At 44.5% G+C, this 16,940-nt stretch overlaps 1 protein-coding gene across 1 annotated transcript in view; it reads right to left on the reverse strand.

The window, feature by feature from the left end:
• CABCOCO1 (ciliary associated calcium binding coiled-coil 1) overlaps positions 1-16,364 on the reverse strand; it is a 52,679-nt gene extending 36,315 nt beyond the window's left edge. The window contains exon 1 of the mRNA XM_085892399.1: positions 16,256-16,364. Coding sequence (XP_085748525.1) covers positions 16,256-16,285 — 30 coding nt within the window. The 5' untranslated portion in view covers positions 16,286-16,364. The remainder of the gene's footprint in view (positions 1-16,255) is intronic.
• Positions 16,365-16,940: the final 576 nt, after the last annotated feature.

Genomic DNA, 16,940 nt, shown 5'->3' on the forward strand with positions numbered 1-16,940 from the left:
AGGATTGAGAGACATTCCAAGTGTTTGACCATCTTGCGATTTTTTTTCCAGGTCTGCAGAGGGTGACGAGGCTGCCACCTGCCAATCAGTGGGATGACAGATGGTACAGCAGAGTGTGGAGTCAAAAATAGCAAATACAGTGATAATTGTGGTATTGTACTGTAAGTTTTGATTTCATTTTTCTTGCCATTGTGGCACATCATGAATTAGTACACAAGGGACACTTTTTAAATGAGTCGGGTTGAAGGTGGACTTGTGTGAGGGTTTTGAAGGTGTTTCTTCCCAAAAACTCAACATGTGGGTTAGGCTAATGCACTGATGCCATTAGTCTTGTTTATTAATATTTGAAAATGCATTAAAAGACGTAGAGGTACATTCAAAGGACATCAATGCACTTAGGATATTCGTTTGTCTGTTTTTGGCAAGCAGCCCCTGCCGAAGTTCTCATCTGTGTTCGGTGAGGACCCGAAGGACAAGGATACGGGAAATCGTTGACCTCTTTGGTGTAAAGCCTGATTGCTCTGGATGCTGGTGCTCAAGCAAATGGTGGCGAACCCTATCAGAAATTATCTAAGCAAAGACCTTGCCCGGCACTGAGAGCAGTGTCACCCCTCGATAGTTGTTGCAGTCCTGGAGATCATCCTTCCCTTTCCAGAGAGGGACAACAATGTCCCTCTTCCAGTCAGTTGGGATGATGCCTATGTACAAGACAGAACTGCATGCAATGACACGAGTGCAGCATTTCCACCAGCCTTGAGAAGTTCAGCATGGATGCCACAGATCCCAGGAGCTTTACCCCATTTCAATCAGTTCACCACAGCATGTGTTTCTACAAACGAAAGTGGATCACAGTTGATTGGAAGATCAGCAATAGGGATAATAACACCGCTGACAATCAACTGAACAGCTGGTGGATCAGCCTGGTACAGCCACTCAAAGTAACCGGCCCAGCGGGCCTTCACTTTAGAGTCCTCTGTCAAGAGCCAATCACCCTCCACACTAACTGCAGTACATCAAGGGATGGGCTTGGAGGAACGCAATCTGCAAATTCCCCTGTAAGCAGGACACGAATCACTTGACCACAGATGATGCTCTACCCAATCACAGATTCCTCACACAGATCTCCTTGTCCACTCTCAGCGCATATACAGTTTTACGCCTCAGCTCACTGAACAGCTCAGCTCTGCCATTAAGCTTGGCCCTGCGACTCTGGTCAATGGTATCCAGTGTCCCTTGAGGGACAAAATTCTTCTTCACCCTCCGGTGAGTTCCAAGACATCGATCTGCAACATCAAGGACGGTGGTCTTGAAGGCACTCCACAACTATTCAGGATCCCCAAAAGCACCCAGACCCCCCAAATCTCCACTCAGCCTGTTCGCAAACTCCTCAGCTACCCTCTCATCCTTGAGCTTGCCAACATCCAGCCTACGCTGGGATGGTACCATTCTCCTGGATTCAAGGTGCAACTTTGGAGTTGCTACAAGAAGCTTGTGGTCAGTATTGAGGAAATGAGCACACCGGTAGACCCTGCAGTTCTGGATCGTCCTCCAGCGACCATCAACGATCACATGATCAATCTCCTTTGCCACACCACCAGCATTGGAATACCAAGTCCAGCGATGAGCTTGTGGGCGCTGAAACCATGAACCAGCCACCCTAAGTCCATGACTTCTTGAAAAGTCAAGGAACTTAGTGCTATGCTGGTTCACAGTTCCAGACCCATGGGGACCAACACACATCTCATAACCATCCCTATCAGTTACAGTCCATGTATTGAAATCCCCCAAGACTAGAAGAGTATCTCGTCTGGGGCACTGATCAACCACAGACTCGAGTGTGGCGTAGAATGCATCCTTCATGGTGAGATCACTCGCCTCAATCAGAGCATTTCCAGAGACCAGGGAAATGACACCCAAGGAGCGACGAATCCTGAGTCTCATAACACGCTCGTTGACCGGTGTTACCTCAATTATCATTGGAGTCAGCATATTGCACACAGCTGCAGCAACTCCTTGGGCATGGTAATGATCAGAGCAACCAGACCAATAGTAGGTGTAACCACCCGCCAAGATCTCGCTGCAATCCGGTCTCCGAACCTCAGAGAATGCTGCAATACCGATGTCCAAACGCTTGAGCTCAGATGATAACAGAGACAGGTGATCATCCTCTCTTAGGGATAGGACATTCCAGGCACCCACCCGAAGGGACCGCCTCAGGTTAACCCAAGGAGACCGCTGTCTGGTGGACGACACCTCAGCACCATTCCGACATTCTCCCGCAATCTGACCCAGGAATGTTACCCCGTGGTTTCCCTCCTATTATCGAAGATTGGGGGTCCCGAAGGCTTTGCCCCAATCTGTCATCCGGTGAGCTGCTCTGCGGATGGAAGCTACACAGGAGGTACTCCCACGGAGTGGGTTTTCATATTTTTGTCGTACTTTTGGAATGTTTGTGAAATGAAGGGTTTTACGGTGGCCGGAGTGCAAATCCTGCCACCAACCTCCGAATAAGAAGTAACCCAACTGCAGGAGGACATCTGCAGGCACAGTTGGGCACTAGATATGGATGGCCGTTGGCTCACAAGGAGCTCCTCCGCCCTTTGACAGGTTTTGTTCTTCATCCTGCTGGGTGTCCATATCATACACCCTTCTCACCAAGAAATTTGGTCTTACTCCTATGCAAGTGCTTTCTCAGAACATCGGCTCCAGACGAGACATTCACAAGCAGCTCTTTTTTTTCGTTCCGGATGCTCCTGAACCTCCTCTTCCTCCTCCTTGTTCTTGTGTTCTCTCTGGATCCTTTTAAAAATGTTATCCTTCAAGTTAGGTACCAACAATATAAGTTGTAAATTATAATGTTATCATTTATAAACTTAATTTTACAATCACAATATATCAATTTATCTGAATTATCACAGAAGAATGTTGCCTACACTGCCTGAGAAAACCTTCCATCAAAAGCCTTTGTTGTGCTCGTACGCTTTTGAGCTTTCGGAGCATCTTTGAAGTTCCCATTTAGTTGCTTTGTTTGTTTTAACCATGCACGAGTACCTGAGTACCAGTTATGTGAATCCCTGCATATATTCTTGTTTCAAGTTCAAATATTGGCTGTACTGCATAAAACATTTTGTGGTTGGTTTATGTCATCATCCTTTATACCACAAGTACCTTGAAGAATGGTGTGATACATAGATACTCTCGAGACAGTAATGTTATTTTTATAATTATAAAGTTGTAAGTGGTTTCCAGCCAAGTGCGTATCACCGCACTCTGCAGTCATGTGGAACGTTCGCTGACAAGTCACCACTGCAGCTGCTCGAATGTGGAATTTATGTCCTGTGACAGGGAAGTGGGAAATTTATTCGGATTGTCGATGTTGCTATTAATATGTTTTGTTAACAGACAATAAAATAACTCTGTAAAGATAATGAACAAATCAAATAAACACTGGAAAATATACTTTGAATGAAATTATCTGCAGAATGACAAAAATCTACCATTTTTGAGTGTAGAATATACAGCTGGTCCCTAAAGATGAGACCTCATTCTTCTTCTTCTTCTCCTCCTCTTTCCTTTTTTTAGGGGTGAGGTCCAACAGCACCAAGCTTCTACCCTGCCTTGACTATGATAGTCCTCCACTTCCATCTATCCTCGGCCAACTCTCTCCACTCTCCAGCCACCCCTCTACCTTTCTGATATCCCTCCTCACACAATCCTCCCATCTCAACCACAATCTACCTCTTTTCCTCCTACCTTCCTCCCTCAACCTAGCCTCTCTCTTTGCCATTCTGTCTTCCCATATATGAACCAAGTGTCCAGCCCATCTCAGTTGGCATTTCACCATTCTCCCCATCAAGCTCATCATTCTGCACACCAATCTCTTCTCTCAGTTCATCCTTCTCATTCTATCCACGCTCTTCACTCCCACAATCCTCCTGACCCAGTTTTTCTTGCAATCCTGCAGCCTCTGTTGTCTCTCTGTCAGTACCACCATCTCCAGATCATAAAGGATAGGCCGGCATTACACAAGACATCAGAACTTTCCCTTTCAATTTCCTTGATATCTTTCTGTTTGCCATTACTCCGTCCACCCTCCCCCACGCATTCGCACCCACCTCAATCTTCCTCCACACCTCTGCCTCGGACTTACCATCCCCGGTCACTGTTCCCTCCAGATACACAAACCTATTTACCTGTCTGATTTCCTTTCCCTCTAACCTGAAATTCATTTATTTTCTCTGCTGCCTGACCCACATCACCTCAGTCTTCATATCATACTCATCTTCAGCTCATGCTTCCCAAATCCATCCTTCCACTCCCCCAGTACTTCTTGCATCTCCTGCCCAATCTTCACAACAGCAGCCAGATTGACCACATACAACACCCTTCCCAGAATACCTCTCACGTTTACCTTCCTGCTTACCAGCAACATCACCATGCCAAACATGAGTGCACGGAGAAAGATTCCCTGCCTCAAACCGATTTTCACACTGAACTCCTCAGACATCCTCGGGCCAACCAAAACTCTTCCCTTAGTTCCTTTGTACTTGCCGACCACCAACCTGACTTCTGGTTCAGGCACTCTAAGCGTCCAGTGTCGCCATCACAATCTCTCTCAGGACAGCGTCGTATGCCTTTTCCAGGTCCGCAAATCCCGATGCCATTTCACCTTGCACCTCCAAACGCTTCTCTACCAGCTGTCTCAGCATGAACATCCCATCCATCATCCTCATACCCTTTTTAAAAGCCTGCTTCTCTTCTCTGATCTCCATCTCCACCCTCTTCCTTATCCTTCCATCCATAATCTTCTCCAGCACCTTCATGATATGACTTAGGAGTGGAATGCCCCTGTACTTCCCCGGGTCTTGAACATCACCCTTCCCCTTCTGTATCGCCACAATTAACCCTGTCCTCCACTCCTCCGGAACTGAACCCTCTCTCATACATACATACATACATACATACATACATACATTCAACACCCAAATGACTCAGACTTTCCCACTGCAATTATCTCTGTACACACCTAATCAATGCCTGATGCTCTTTCCTTCTTCATTCTCTTCAATGCTGTCCTCACCTCCTCCTCCGTGATCTCCAGTAAATTCACTTTGTCCTTGACATGTTTTGTGAAGTTACTTGGATGCGCATGTGCAGTGTGTTCGTGGAGCTCTGACTTGTGTGTCATCTTGCCTTTCATCCCTTAATCCAGTGGATACGTCACTATTGGTCATGAATTTGGCGCTTTACCCATTTAGCGTTGCTCACGATGGTGTCCATGGGGATTCTGTTGGAGTACCAACCAGATGAGGACTGGGAATATTTCACCAATCGTTTGGAACAAATACTTCATCGCCTACAAGTTTGACAGAATATGCTGATCGTCACCGGGTTATTCTGCTCACAGTGTGTCGCTACACAACGTATGCCCTGATGAAGGACCTCATCTCCCACCGATAAACCAAAGGACAAAACCTACGATGAACTGATCGAGCTACAAGCCGAAACCTGGGAAAATCGTGTCCCAGTACAAGTTCTACACTCACGGGAGGAAAAAAGGTGTGTAAGCATATACGTTTGTTGTTGACCTTTGCCGGTTGGCTGATTATTGTGCTTTGGTGCCACATTGGATGAGATTTTGAGGGTTTTTAAAGTTTTTTAGGAAGGCTTGGATCGAAGAGAGCAAGGGAAGAGCTCTCCATAATCAGTCTTTAAAGCAGAGAAACTCCACTCAGCTTCAATAGTCCAGGTAAAATTTAAATCAGTCCCATACCAAAGCAGTGCACACACAGATTCAACAACCGTGACATAGCTTGGAGGGAATTTACTGCACTAATAGGTATGTCCCAAGAAGGAGCATATGGAAGCAATGTCGAGAGGAGTGAATGTGTCAGTTATGGCTGCGATGTGGTCAGAATCAGGAAGTAGGCCTTCCTATGAAATGACATGTCTGAGAAACCACAGGCTGGTTTGATTGAATAAACACTTTTCAGTGTTGACTTTTGGTCCAGCCTCATGCAAGTGATGCAGGACAGTACAGAGGTTTGCATCATGCTCAGTTTTGGAATGAACATAAATAATTACGTCTTCCAGGAGTTGTGTACACCTGGTAATCCCTGAGGAATTGTCATCATCTTTTGAAATGCAGCAAGAGCTGATGCCGAGCCGTATCAAACTCTGCAATATCGGAAAAGTCTCTCATGTGTAATAAAAACTGTCAATTTCCAGCTGTCACCGTGCAAGAGTACCTGATGATAAGCACTGCCAAGGTCGATCACTGAAAAGACTGCAGCACCTCTATGCTCAACTAAAAGTTCCTCCGCGTGAAGCAATGGATGACAGTCCACAATTGTTGCTTTGTTGGACTCCCGCAGATCGATATACATCGGAATACCTCCTGATTTCTTCTGAGTGACTACTATTGGAGATAGCCAGGGAGATGTCAACTTTCTCAATAATGTCATCTTCAGCAATTGTTTCAGTTCATCTGAGACAGCTTGTCTCGCAGAGAGTGGAAACCATCACAATATTTGTTGTACAGGAGCCGTATCATTTCAGACTTTAACCTTCTGCACAATGAACCCCTTTGCACACCCAATGGTTGTCACAGAATCTGCGTGTATTTCTCACACGGGAACGGTTCACTCGAGTTCAGTACAGAATCGCCTTCAATGTGGCATCACAGAGCACTGATCAAATCCATTCCGAGCAGTGGTGAGCCAGACTTGATTATGAAGAATGTGATTGGAGCTATAACTCCATCTTGAAAAACAGTAGCATGTTAGCATCCCAGTACAGGTAAGTCATCTTTTGAGTATGTGACTAATTCAACACAAGAGTGAGTTAAAGGGGGGGGGGCAGAAAAATATCTAGTACAGCTATTCTGGCAGAATAGAGGCTGATGAGTGAGTATCTACGATTTTTTTTGACAAATTTCCCTGACAATATCTGCTGCTATTCCTTTGCTCCAATCGGTTCTTCTAACCACGTCCTTGTCAAAGTGGACATCTCTCTGGCTGTTATCAGAGAACCACCTCACCGCCGTCGAGTCTGGCATTTCACTCAAGCCGACTGGCAGGGTCTCCGAGCAGCCATCAAACTTACAGACTGGTCTCCTATCACTACTTTCTCAAACATCAACTCATCCTGGGAATTCTTTCAAAGAAACTTGCTCTCCCTCATGCACAGATTTATCCCCTCTCGTGTTCAGTTGTCCTACCCTTCCTCCCGCCCTTGGTTTACTGAAGCTTGTGGCGAGGCAGTTGTCCTGAAACAACTTGCCTTTGCCTCATGGAAAGCAAACCCAACTGAGGGCAATCTCAGTTCTTTCCACAAAGCTCGGAACAAGTGTGTATCTACCCTCAGGAGAGCCAGAAAACAACATCTTTCTCATCTCAAGTCTGTACTCTCAAACCTCTCTCCCTCCTCAAAATCCTGGTGGCGTTTAATCAAATCTGTTTCTGGTGCATGTTCCCCCTCCATCCCCTCCCTTACCTCAAATGGCCGCACTGCTGATTCCACACGTGAAAAAGCTGAATGTCTAAACTCGGTGTTTGCAGCTAAATCTTGTGTCCAAAACCCATCACTATCTCTACCCACTTTACCCAGTCGCACCCAACTGTCCCTGGACTCTGTATCCTTTTCTCCTGACAAGGTGGAGAGCTTGCTTTCAAACCTCGAGTCAGATTCTGCAACCGGTCCAGACGGCATCAGCCCACGCGTCCTCAAAGCCTGCTCTTCTGCTCTTGCTCACCCTCTCTCTCTTCTATTCACCCTCTCATTTGCCCAAGGTCATCTGCCATCTGCTTGGAAATCTGCTAACATCACTGCCTTGCATAAAAAAGGTGCAAAAACAGATCCCTGTAACTACAGACCAATCAGCCTTCTCCCAATCATCAGCAAGGTGATGGAATCCATCATCGCTTCAGACATGAAATCCATCCTCTTCCCCAATGGCTTGATTTCCAATCATCAATTTGGTTTCAGACCAGGTCACTCTACCCTGGATATGCTGCTTCTGCTCTCCCATCAATGGATGGAGGTCCTCAATGCCAGACAGGAAATCCGAGCCGTATCCCTGGACATATCACGTGCTTTTGACACAGTCTGGCACCCTGCCCTACTCACCAAACTCTCTTCCCATGGTATTCAAGGCCATCTCCACTCATGGCTCGCAGACTTCCTCTCCTGTCGCAGTCAACGTGTGGCCCTAAATGGAGTTCTTTCATCCCCTCTTCCTGTGCAGGCTGGAGTTCCTCAAGGTAGCGTTCTGGGCCCTGTTCTTTTTCTGGTTTTCATCAATGATCTCTCGGACTCTCTGGAAAATCCTCTATTTCTCTTTGCCGACGACTCCACCCTCTGCCGTACCATCTGTCATCCCTCAGACCGGCAAGCAGCAGCTTCCTCGCTCTCTGTAGATCTGGATAAAATCACAAACTGGGCCAACACGTGGAACATGTCTTTCAATCCAGACAAATCTCACACTCTCACTATGTCTCTTCGAAAGGACCGTTTAGAAAACCCCCCCATCCACTTTCTCAACAATCCTCTGGAAGAAGTCTTTTCTTTCAAGCTTCTGGGTCTCACTATCTGCCATGACCTTTCCTGGGAAAGTCACATTTCCAACCTCGCCTCAAAAGCCAGTCGCCGACTCGGAATCCTCTGTCATGCCAAGTCCTTCCTCGGCCCTCTTGAGCTCCTGACCACTTACAAAGCTTTTGTCCGTAGCCTGATGGAGTACTGCTCTCCCCTCTGGGCTGGTGCTCCTGCCTCCCACCTTTCTCGGATTCACGCTGTCGAAACCAGGGCATTTAAGATCATCGGCATCTCCCGCAATGAAGCTGAGTCTTTGGGCCTCTCACTCAATCACCGCAGGTTGGTCGGTGGTCTTTCTGTCTTCTACCGACTCCTCTCCAGCCTTGCGCCCCCCTGCTCTCTCTGCGATTTGTCCCCACCACATTTCCACAGGGCGCTCAAGGTCCGCCAACAACCCCCTTCTGGTAAAACTACCAAAATCACGAATCACTGCTCATCTTCACTCTTTCATTCCTCTTTTTTCCCGCCTTTGGAATAAACTTCCTCACTCTATTCTTTCCCATTCTTCCCTCCAGGCTTTCAAAACAGCTGTTCACCACCACCTCTTATCTTCCCCCATCCAAATCCTCGATCTTTTCTACCCTCGATAATCCACCCAAGCCCACTTCCTTCAATTCCCCTGCTTTCCTTCCCGAAAGTCCCTGTAATGTCCATCTTCTCTTCGCCATGTTCCCCGTCCCATCCCCATCCCTCTCCCTTCCACAGTTCACCTAATGTGTCTGTTCCCCATTGTTTTGTCCCTCCCACTCCCGCCCCTCTTGTCTCATGCCCCCTTGCTATGAGCTGTGTGCTTGCTCTCATACGAGCCTCGACCAAGGTATACAATAAAAAAAAAGCTTCCCATTGTGGGTTTGTCTAGCAGGTGTCTTGACTTGCATATGACAGAGAATTTTGTCTTTTGTCGGGACAACATCATTCAAGTAAAGCACAGTCAGTTGAAGCACTACAACCTCACATAATATATCTTTCTAGGCAGAGTGGCAGACTTTTGAGAAGTGTCCGACTTTCCCACATGCATTACATTTTACCTTTAAAGCAGGGACTTGAGGAGGTGCATTCTCAAGGCGGTTTGCAGACCCACACCTGTAGCAATTACAGTGGTTTTTAATGGGTGAAAAGTTCACAGCAAGTGTTGAAGGTGAAGTAAGTGTATGTTTAATGTTGATCGCCTGGACAAGTGCTGATTCCGATAGTAGATGTGCATTCAGCAATGCCAATTTGATTTGACAGGTGATATTGCCGGCTTTTGTTAAAGTAAGGTTTGGCTTCATCGCCAGTCGTTCACAAATCATGGTATTCGAAACACTTCCAACCAATTGATCACGTCTCATCCCTTCCTCAATTCCTCCGAACTCACAAGCGACAGAGCATTCAAGCAAGGCCGCAAACATATTCATCGACAGTCTCATCAGGCCTCTGAGCTCTTTGGCGGAATTTGTAACATTCCGCAACCACATTGATTTTCAGTATGAAATGCTTTTTTTAAAACAGCGAAAGCAGAATCAAAAGTACTACCCATGTCTGGTGAAGTGGAGAAAGGATTTTGTCCTCCATCCCCAAACAGTGCAACAGAACAGTACACTTTCATCTCTCAGGTCAGACCTCACTCGTGGAGTCGATAACATGTAAGTAGTTCTCAAACATTTTCTTCCATGTAGATAATGGAATAGCAGGTTCTGCCATGTAGACCAGAAACTGAACAGATAAGGGAATGGAGGCCGCCGTCCTCGTCGCCAACTTTGTTGTCTTTGTAAGAAATCAAATCTGGACCACAAGTGTAAAATAAACAGCCTTTACTCAATCACGGCCATATTCTTCTCCTCAGCTCCTTTCTCTGCCCCCTTCATGAGTGTCCTCTCGTGTCCAAGATCACATGAGCAATTATATAGTCATTGTAATGACATTCCTAGTAACGGCGCTCCTTGTCATTCGGTCCAGGGCAAGTGCCTCTCCAGCTCAATGGATACTATTTGTTGTGGTCATAGTCCTGAGTCAATGTTTCTCCCAAATCAAGTTGGCGTGTCTCTTGGAATCCAGCAAGATTGATCCTCGGCGGGGTAGTTCTCCTGACGAGAGAAAACTTGCGCCATCTGGGTAGAGGGTCAGCACATTCTATGTTACAAATCTCATTGTTTTCCAAAAATTACTATTCATTTTCTGATGCAGACTAAGTTTAATTTTCCAAAAGGTGTGGTAGAGGGGCAGGGTCAGTTCATAAATTAATCTTAGCTTTCACTAAGATGGCCGACATTCCCTAGCCGAGAGAAATTTGGGCAGTTCAACCATCCGCATCCGAGCTGGGGTAAGATTCGTTGGCGATGGGAGTTTGTAAGAAGTAAGTCAAACCCTTGCATCGCAACAGAGCCGCCACAAGAAGGCTCTCAGGCGCCTGCCTCTATGTGACCCGTGATCTTTATTCACCCCGTTAACCTTTCCGAACCCAACCAACTTACTTGATAGTTTCAGTTTCCTCCCTCCTCTCCTCTTTTCTTGTTAATTAATTCCTTCGATTTTTATCCCACTGCCAGTTCTACCTTGTTCTTCCATAAGCCTCAATCCTGTAAAAAAATAAAAGAAAACCAGGACTGCTTTGGATGGGCCCCACCCATCCTCTTCAATAGTAAACCTTTTCCTTTTCGATGATCTGAATTGTTTCTGCAAACCTTTTGATTTTTTTTTTCATGAACCTATCCCAGATCTTTATCATCGTGATTGTGCAGTCCACTTTTAATTCACTGCGATCCCTTCCATGCATCAGAAGAATGGCAACCCTGCAGTCCTCCGGTCAGAAGGAACCTTTCCAGCTTCAATTATGTGCAATATGATATCGGTTAGTTCATGATTTTTTTTTTCAATCAGATCTGGTCTTTCAGCATTCTGCATATCTGAGCTGTCTGGAGCTATTTTTTTTTTTTAGGATGTTTCAGTTGTCTGCAACTGAGCTCCTGAAAGCTCTAGTGGTTGCAGTCTTCCTCCTTTTCTACCATTGTGTTTAAAAGTACCTTGGTTTCCTGTATTTGCTTGTGTGCATTCGGCTGCGGTTAACAAAGATGTCTTGCCGTGAAAGCCGTTCCTTTCTCTTCATCAGTACTGAGTTTCTGACCATCTGCACCCAATGATTTAATGTCGCACAGTCCTTTTCGACTCTGTTGTACCCCTGCGTTACACCAGAAAGGTTCCAGACCTTAGAAACAGTGCGTCTCTCCTGGGTATTACAGTTCTTGCAAAAAATATATCGCAGCGTGCTTGTCTGGCCTTATCTGTTCCCAATTTGTTGTGCAGAGCTGATATCTCAATGTCTTTTTTCACATTTTATGTACAGGATTGCTCGATGGTCTTCTTAAAGCTGGAGTGCGTCTTTGACAGTCTGCTTGGCCTACCATAGTGTGGAAACCTCGCCATTGTCACACCATTTGTGACTTCTACTGTTATCTTGAGCCTATTGCTTTTATTTCTAGCAAACAGGCTGCTACGATTGATTTATGTCGTTAGGTGTGTTGATGTACTTTGTTGTGATAATTATTAGTTGTCACTCTGCTGAACCCAATGCTCATAAGCATTAGTCAAATTTGATCCATGCGATGGCAGCAGCTTCCACCTAGTCAGGTAGATCCAGACTGAATAAAGGAAGATCATCATCTCCTTCTTTCTCCACATATATGGTTGGTGCATCGTCGTTTAACACCATGTACTGTGACTTTTTTCATTGCATCTACTCATGTATCAACTGAGGTGTTGGAAATGTGGTGAGCTACTCTGGGTCTGGGTGTTGAGTGTAAAAGTCGAGTGTTAATTTGGGTCCTTTTCCAGTGGCATGCAGGTATTGAGCATGGTTATCGACTCTTCTTTAATGGTTATCGAGCTGAAAGGACCATGTATGTTAACAATAATGCAAGTAGTACATCTCAATGCTGTTTTGGGTTTTCTGGAACATTAATCTCACCACACCCCACGTCATGTCTCATGATTTTAGCAGAGCTCTCTTTGTGTTATCATATTCTGAGATTTCGAAAAACACGTTGTTCAGTCCACATGAAGGAGCTGCCCTTCTTTTGTTTCTTGTAACATGACAATGTTGGTGCGAGGGGAATGTTTTTATGGTTTAGTACTTACGAAATCTTAAGATTTCGTAAGTATATTGATGACTTCCGTCATTTGTTTGTGTGTGTGTGTGTGTGTGTGTGTGTGTGTGTGTGTGTGTGTGTGTGTGTGTGTGTGTGTGTGTGTGTGTGTGAGTTTGTGTGTTCGTGTGTTTGTTTGTAGGTACGATGACTCGAGAACGGAAGAAGCGACCAATGTCAAATTATACCACGTGATTCAAGAAGGTAATGGCTAGTGCTGATTAGATTTTGGTCAAAATCGGTCAAAGGTCAAGGTCACAGTGAGGTCAAACATTCGATTTTTGATGGTTTGGTACAGAATCATCGTAGAAACTTCTGGTTTGCGTCGCTACCTTCTCTTGAGAGCGCTTTTATAAGACAAGGTCAGAGGTCAAGTTGACGATTTCGTAAGTACCAGTCTATGACTGCTTGTCTTATTTGTTCATGGCTTTGACAGTTCCAAGAGAAATTATACACATTTCCTTCTCCACCTTTTGCTATGGGCACCTTCTGCTTAGTACCTCCTCAGGTTCCTTTGCATGTTCTCTTACATATAGGAACAGAATAAAAAATGATATTGATGAGACAGTCGGGCCTCTAAATGTACAGAAAGGAAATCACCTTTATCAACAAAGCCCAGTGGTCCCAGCTGTGATGCAGTGATCCCAGCACCCATAATGCCATCCCATAATATTGGGATACATATTTTGGGATTGGATAGGTATTATTCAGCCACTCCAGTGTGGCTTTAGCTTTGTGCTTCAGATCATTGTCCTGTTGAAATGTGAATCGCCTACCCAGTTTCAGATTAATGGCCAACTCAAGCAGGTTTATTTACATCAAGGATTCTCCCGTACATTGCACCGTCCATTGTCCCTTCTGTCCAGACAAGCTTGACAGTTCCTGCTGATGAAAAGCAGCTCCATAACATGATGCTGCCACCACCATGTTTGACAATAGGGATGTTGTTGTACCAGACTAGCACTGAATTTAGACCAAAAAGTTCAATTTTTCTTTTGTCTGATCACAAAATGTTTCTTCACATGCCTGCAGTATCATTGAGATGTTTTTTTTGCAAAGTACATACGAACTTTTAGATGCATCTTTTTCAGGAATGGCTTCTTTTTGCCACCTGTTCATAGAGGCAAGCTTTGTAAAGGGAACGGGATATTGTCGATTGAAAAACACTGATCCACATCTCAGACATAGAGCCTTGCAGATCTTTCAAAGTCATTGTTGGATGTACAGTGACATCCCGAACGAGTTTCCTGCTTGCCCGGCTGCTGAGTTTGGATGGGCGACCTGATCTTGGTGGAATGTGAGTGGCACGATACGTCTTCCACTTCTTAATGATGGATGTCACTGTACTCAAAGGGATAATGAGTGACTGAAATCTTCTTATAACCCTCTCCTGAATGGTGCTTCTCTACCACTTTATGTCTGACTTCTTTGGAAAGCTCCTTGGTCTTCATGTTTGCTTTTTGGTTGTCCAGGTGAGTTGCACCTTAAAACTCCTTAGATAAGTGGGGGAGCGTAATTTTTAAGTTAAACCACTGACTACATGCAAGTGAAACATATTACACTTATTTTGTAACCTTTCAAACAAATAATTTGCTCCCAAAGTGGTTTATGGTTCATTAGGTACAGGGTTTGAATACTGATGCAACTGAGAATCATCTGATTTTCTCCGTCAATCCAACTTATTCATATTTTATCTACATTTTTTTCTTTTTTGGCTTTATCACCTTGGAGTAGTTTACGAAGACTCTATATATTAAGTTTGATTTGAAAGCATCATGAAACAAGAGCGAGAATTGCTTTTCAATACATGTTCCCTTCTGATGTGATATTTTCTACGTCCAAAAAGGGCATAACTCTGCAAAAAATTTACGAATTGCCCTGAAATCCGAACTTTTTCTGTAATCTATCATAATAAAGCCAGTACCAAGTTGCAGTTGAATATGTTGAATATGGGGGAAAAAAGTCTGAAAACCACAGGTGGGTGGTATGGACAGACAGAAAGCAAACCAATAGTCCCCTCTGCTGAAACCGGAAGGGGACTAATAAGCTCAGGTGGCATCAAAGTGTGAAAACTTTGGTGGTGGGTGAATACTTTTGAAGGCCACTGTATACCTACTCTGCCCCCAACACATTTTTCTCCTTGAAGGTTTCCAATTTCTCTGATGCAGACCACCCACTTATTAACTTTACCCCATCAAAATCTCCCTTATCACTTCTCATACCCTCAACGTTTGCCCTTCTGAAATCTAACAGCCTTACACCACTATCCCGAATTTTACATCTCAACAATAGAGTTGCGCTTACTATATTATGGCCACTTGACCCCAGAATTTCTCCCATCTCCACCTCCTCCACGATATTGGGATCCATCCATCCATTGGGACCTACGTTTATTGGGATCGTTACTCAAAAAGAGGCCAAACACAACACTCATTATGGGCTTTTGCACAAACGGAGTTAAAAAAAACAATCCTGGATGAGGTTGTTTCAAGGCATCAAGACTAAAGTCAATGATAAGGGCCAGGAAACTAGTGGGCCAGTTTCCCTCTGTTAGAATGTGTCACAGGACTTTATTCTACCATTCTTTCCAGAATATTATCCAATGACATTGATGTAAATTTGTGTCAGGGTAGTAACTCGTTATAAAAACAGCAAATGATACATTAATGTCAATATAGTTCAGGTAAGAAAGGCAATTGTCATTATACAGCAAGAGATCACGACTGAAGTATAACCACATGTTACACGTATATTTACCTCAATCACTGGAGGTGGACAGAGGTTATGTTTTCACCCCTGTCTGTCTCTCTTTCTATGAGCAGGATATCTCAAAAAGTTGATGACTGATTTGGACGAAATTTGGGGGGCAGGTTGGATGTGTGACCAAGACGAATTGATTTGATCTTGGTGAAGATCAGGATCCTGATACAATAATTTTTAATATCCAAAGTGATTCTTCACCATTGATAGATGGGGCCAAAAACGATACATAGCATGATATTTCAAAAAGTTGTGGATGAGTTGGGTAGGTGACAAGAACAAGCCGATTAGATTTTGGTTCAGGTCGAGATTCAGATCCTACCTCTCAGAGTGGTATACAAAATGTAAACTGTTCATCCTGGCAGAGATATGCGCTCTACCGAGTGCCCTTCTAGTTAAATATGAAATGTATGCGAATGCATAAAACATTCCAATCTCTCTCCCTTTTTACAACCTCCTTGATTTCTTCCACTCATACTTTCTCCCACCCCTAATCCTCACCAGCTTGCCCTTCTCATCTCCCAGTCCTTAAGCCCTCTGCTTAACTCCACCCTCCTCAAAAATAATTTGTTCTCTTCCACCCCACCCCCTTTCCCTTTCCTCATCCAAAATGTATATTATCAGTTGGTCAAAGTTGAGATTAAAATTTTCCAGATTGCTATCATATATCAGCTTAATTGTTAGTACTACCCACATAACCATGCAGAATAAGTTTGCGCAACGACACGAGCAGAGGTTTTGATATTGGCTGGACTTGCAACTACAAAGCAGGTACTTACTGAGAAGGGGCACCCTTCATGCTCCAGCATTACCAACAAGGCTCGGGGCAAAGATCGTGTGCTCAAGCACCTTCATTTGTGCTGCTTTATGTAAGTCACCTGAAAAAAAAAATCAAAAGAGCAATCCCCAAAATTGAATTGATTCAAGCTACAAGGTACCGCTTTACATAATAAATATGTACGAATCCTACAAGAACTAAATAAAGAGCAAAGATTTTTGTTGCAGACAATTGCAAAACAAAGACATGCACACATCACACTTTGAGCCCTGACCACATCAAAACAATCTTGGTCTCTCATTTAATGCTCTTTCATATAAAAATAGTTACTGCTGCAATTTATACAAGACCCCAGCATGTCTTACAAAATGCCTGACATGGTTAAAGGTGAGTTGTGGTTATAGTGGGAGTAAACGTGACGGCAAAACACACAGGCTCGCAGATTGCAGCACACGAGGTTTCTTGGTTTACGTGAGCCGACAGCTTGTAGCACAAACTCATACATACCAATCCAAATTGTGGCACCAACATCATCAAATTGAAGACCAAATAATGCATTGGAGTCGTCAGAAGTAACCCGAATAAGTGAAGAGCAAGGATGGTGTCATCAGGAGGAACCTGGATAGGATTCGGGTTTCAGCCGCTACTCCACAACCCTCAAACCCATCCAGGAGCAGACAAGTGAG

This window comes from Eptatretus burgeri, chromosome 1 (genome assembly GCF_056783735.1).
Source record: "Eptatretus burgeri isolate ZD-2024b chromosome 1, Ebu_testis_v1, whole genome shotgun sequence".
NCBI lineage: Eukaryota > Metazoa > Chordata > Myxini > Myxiniformes > Myxinidae > Eptatretus > Eptatretus burgeri.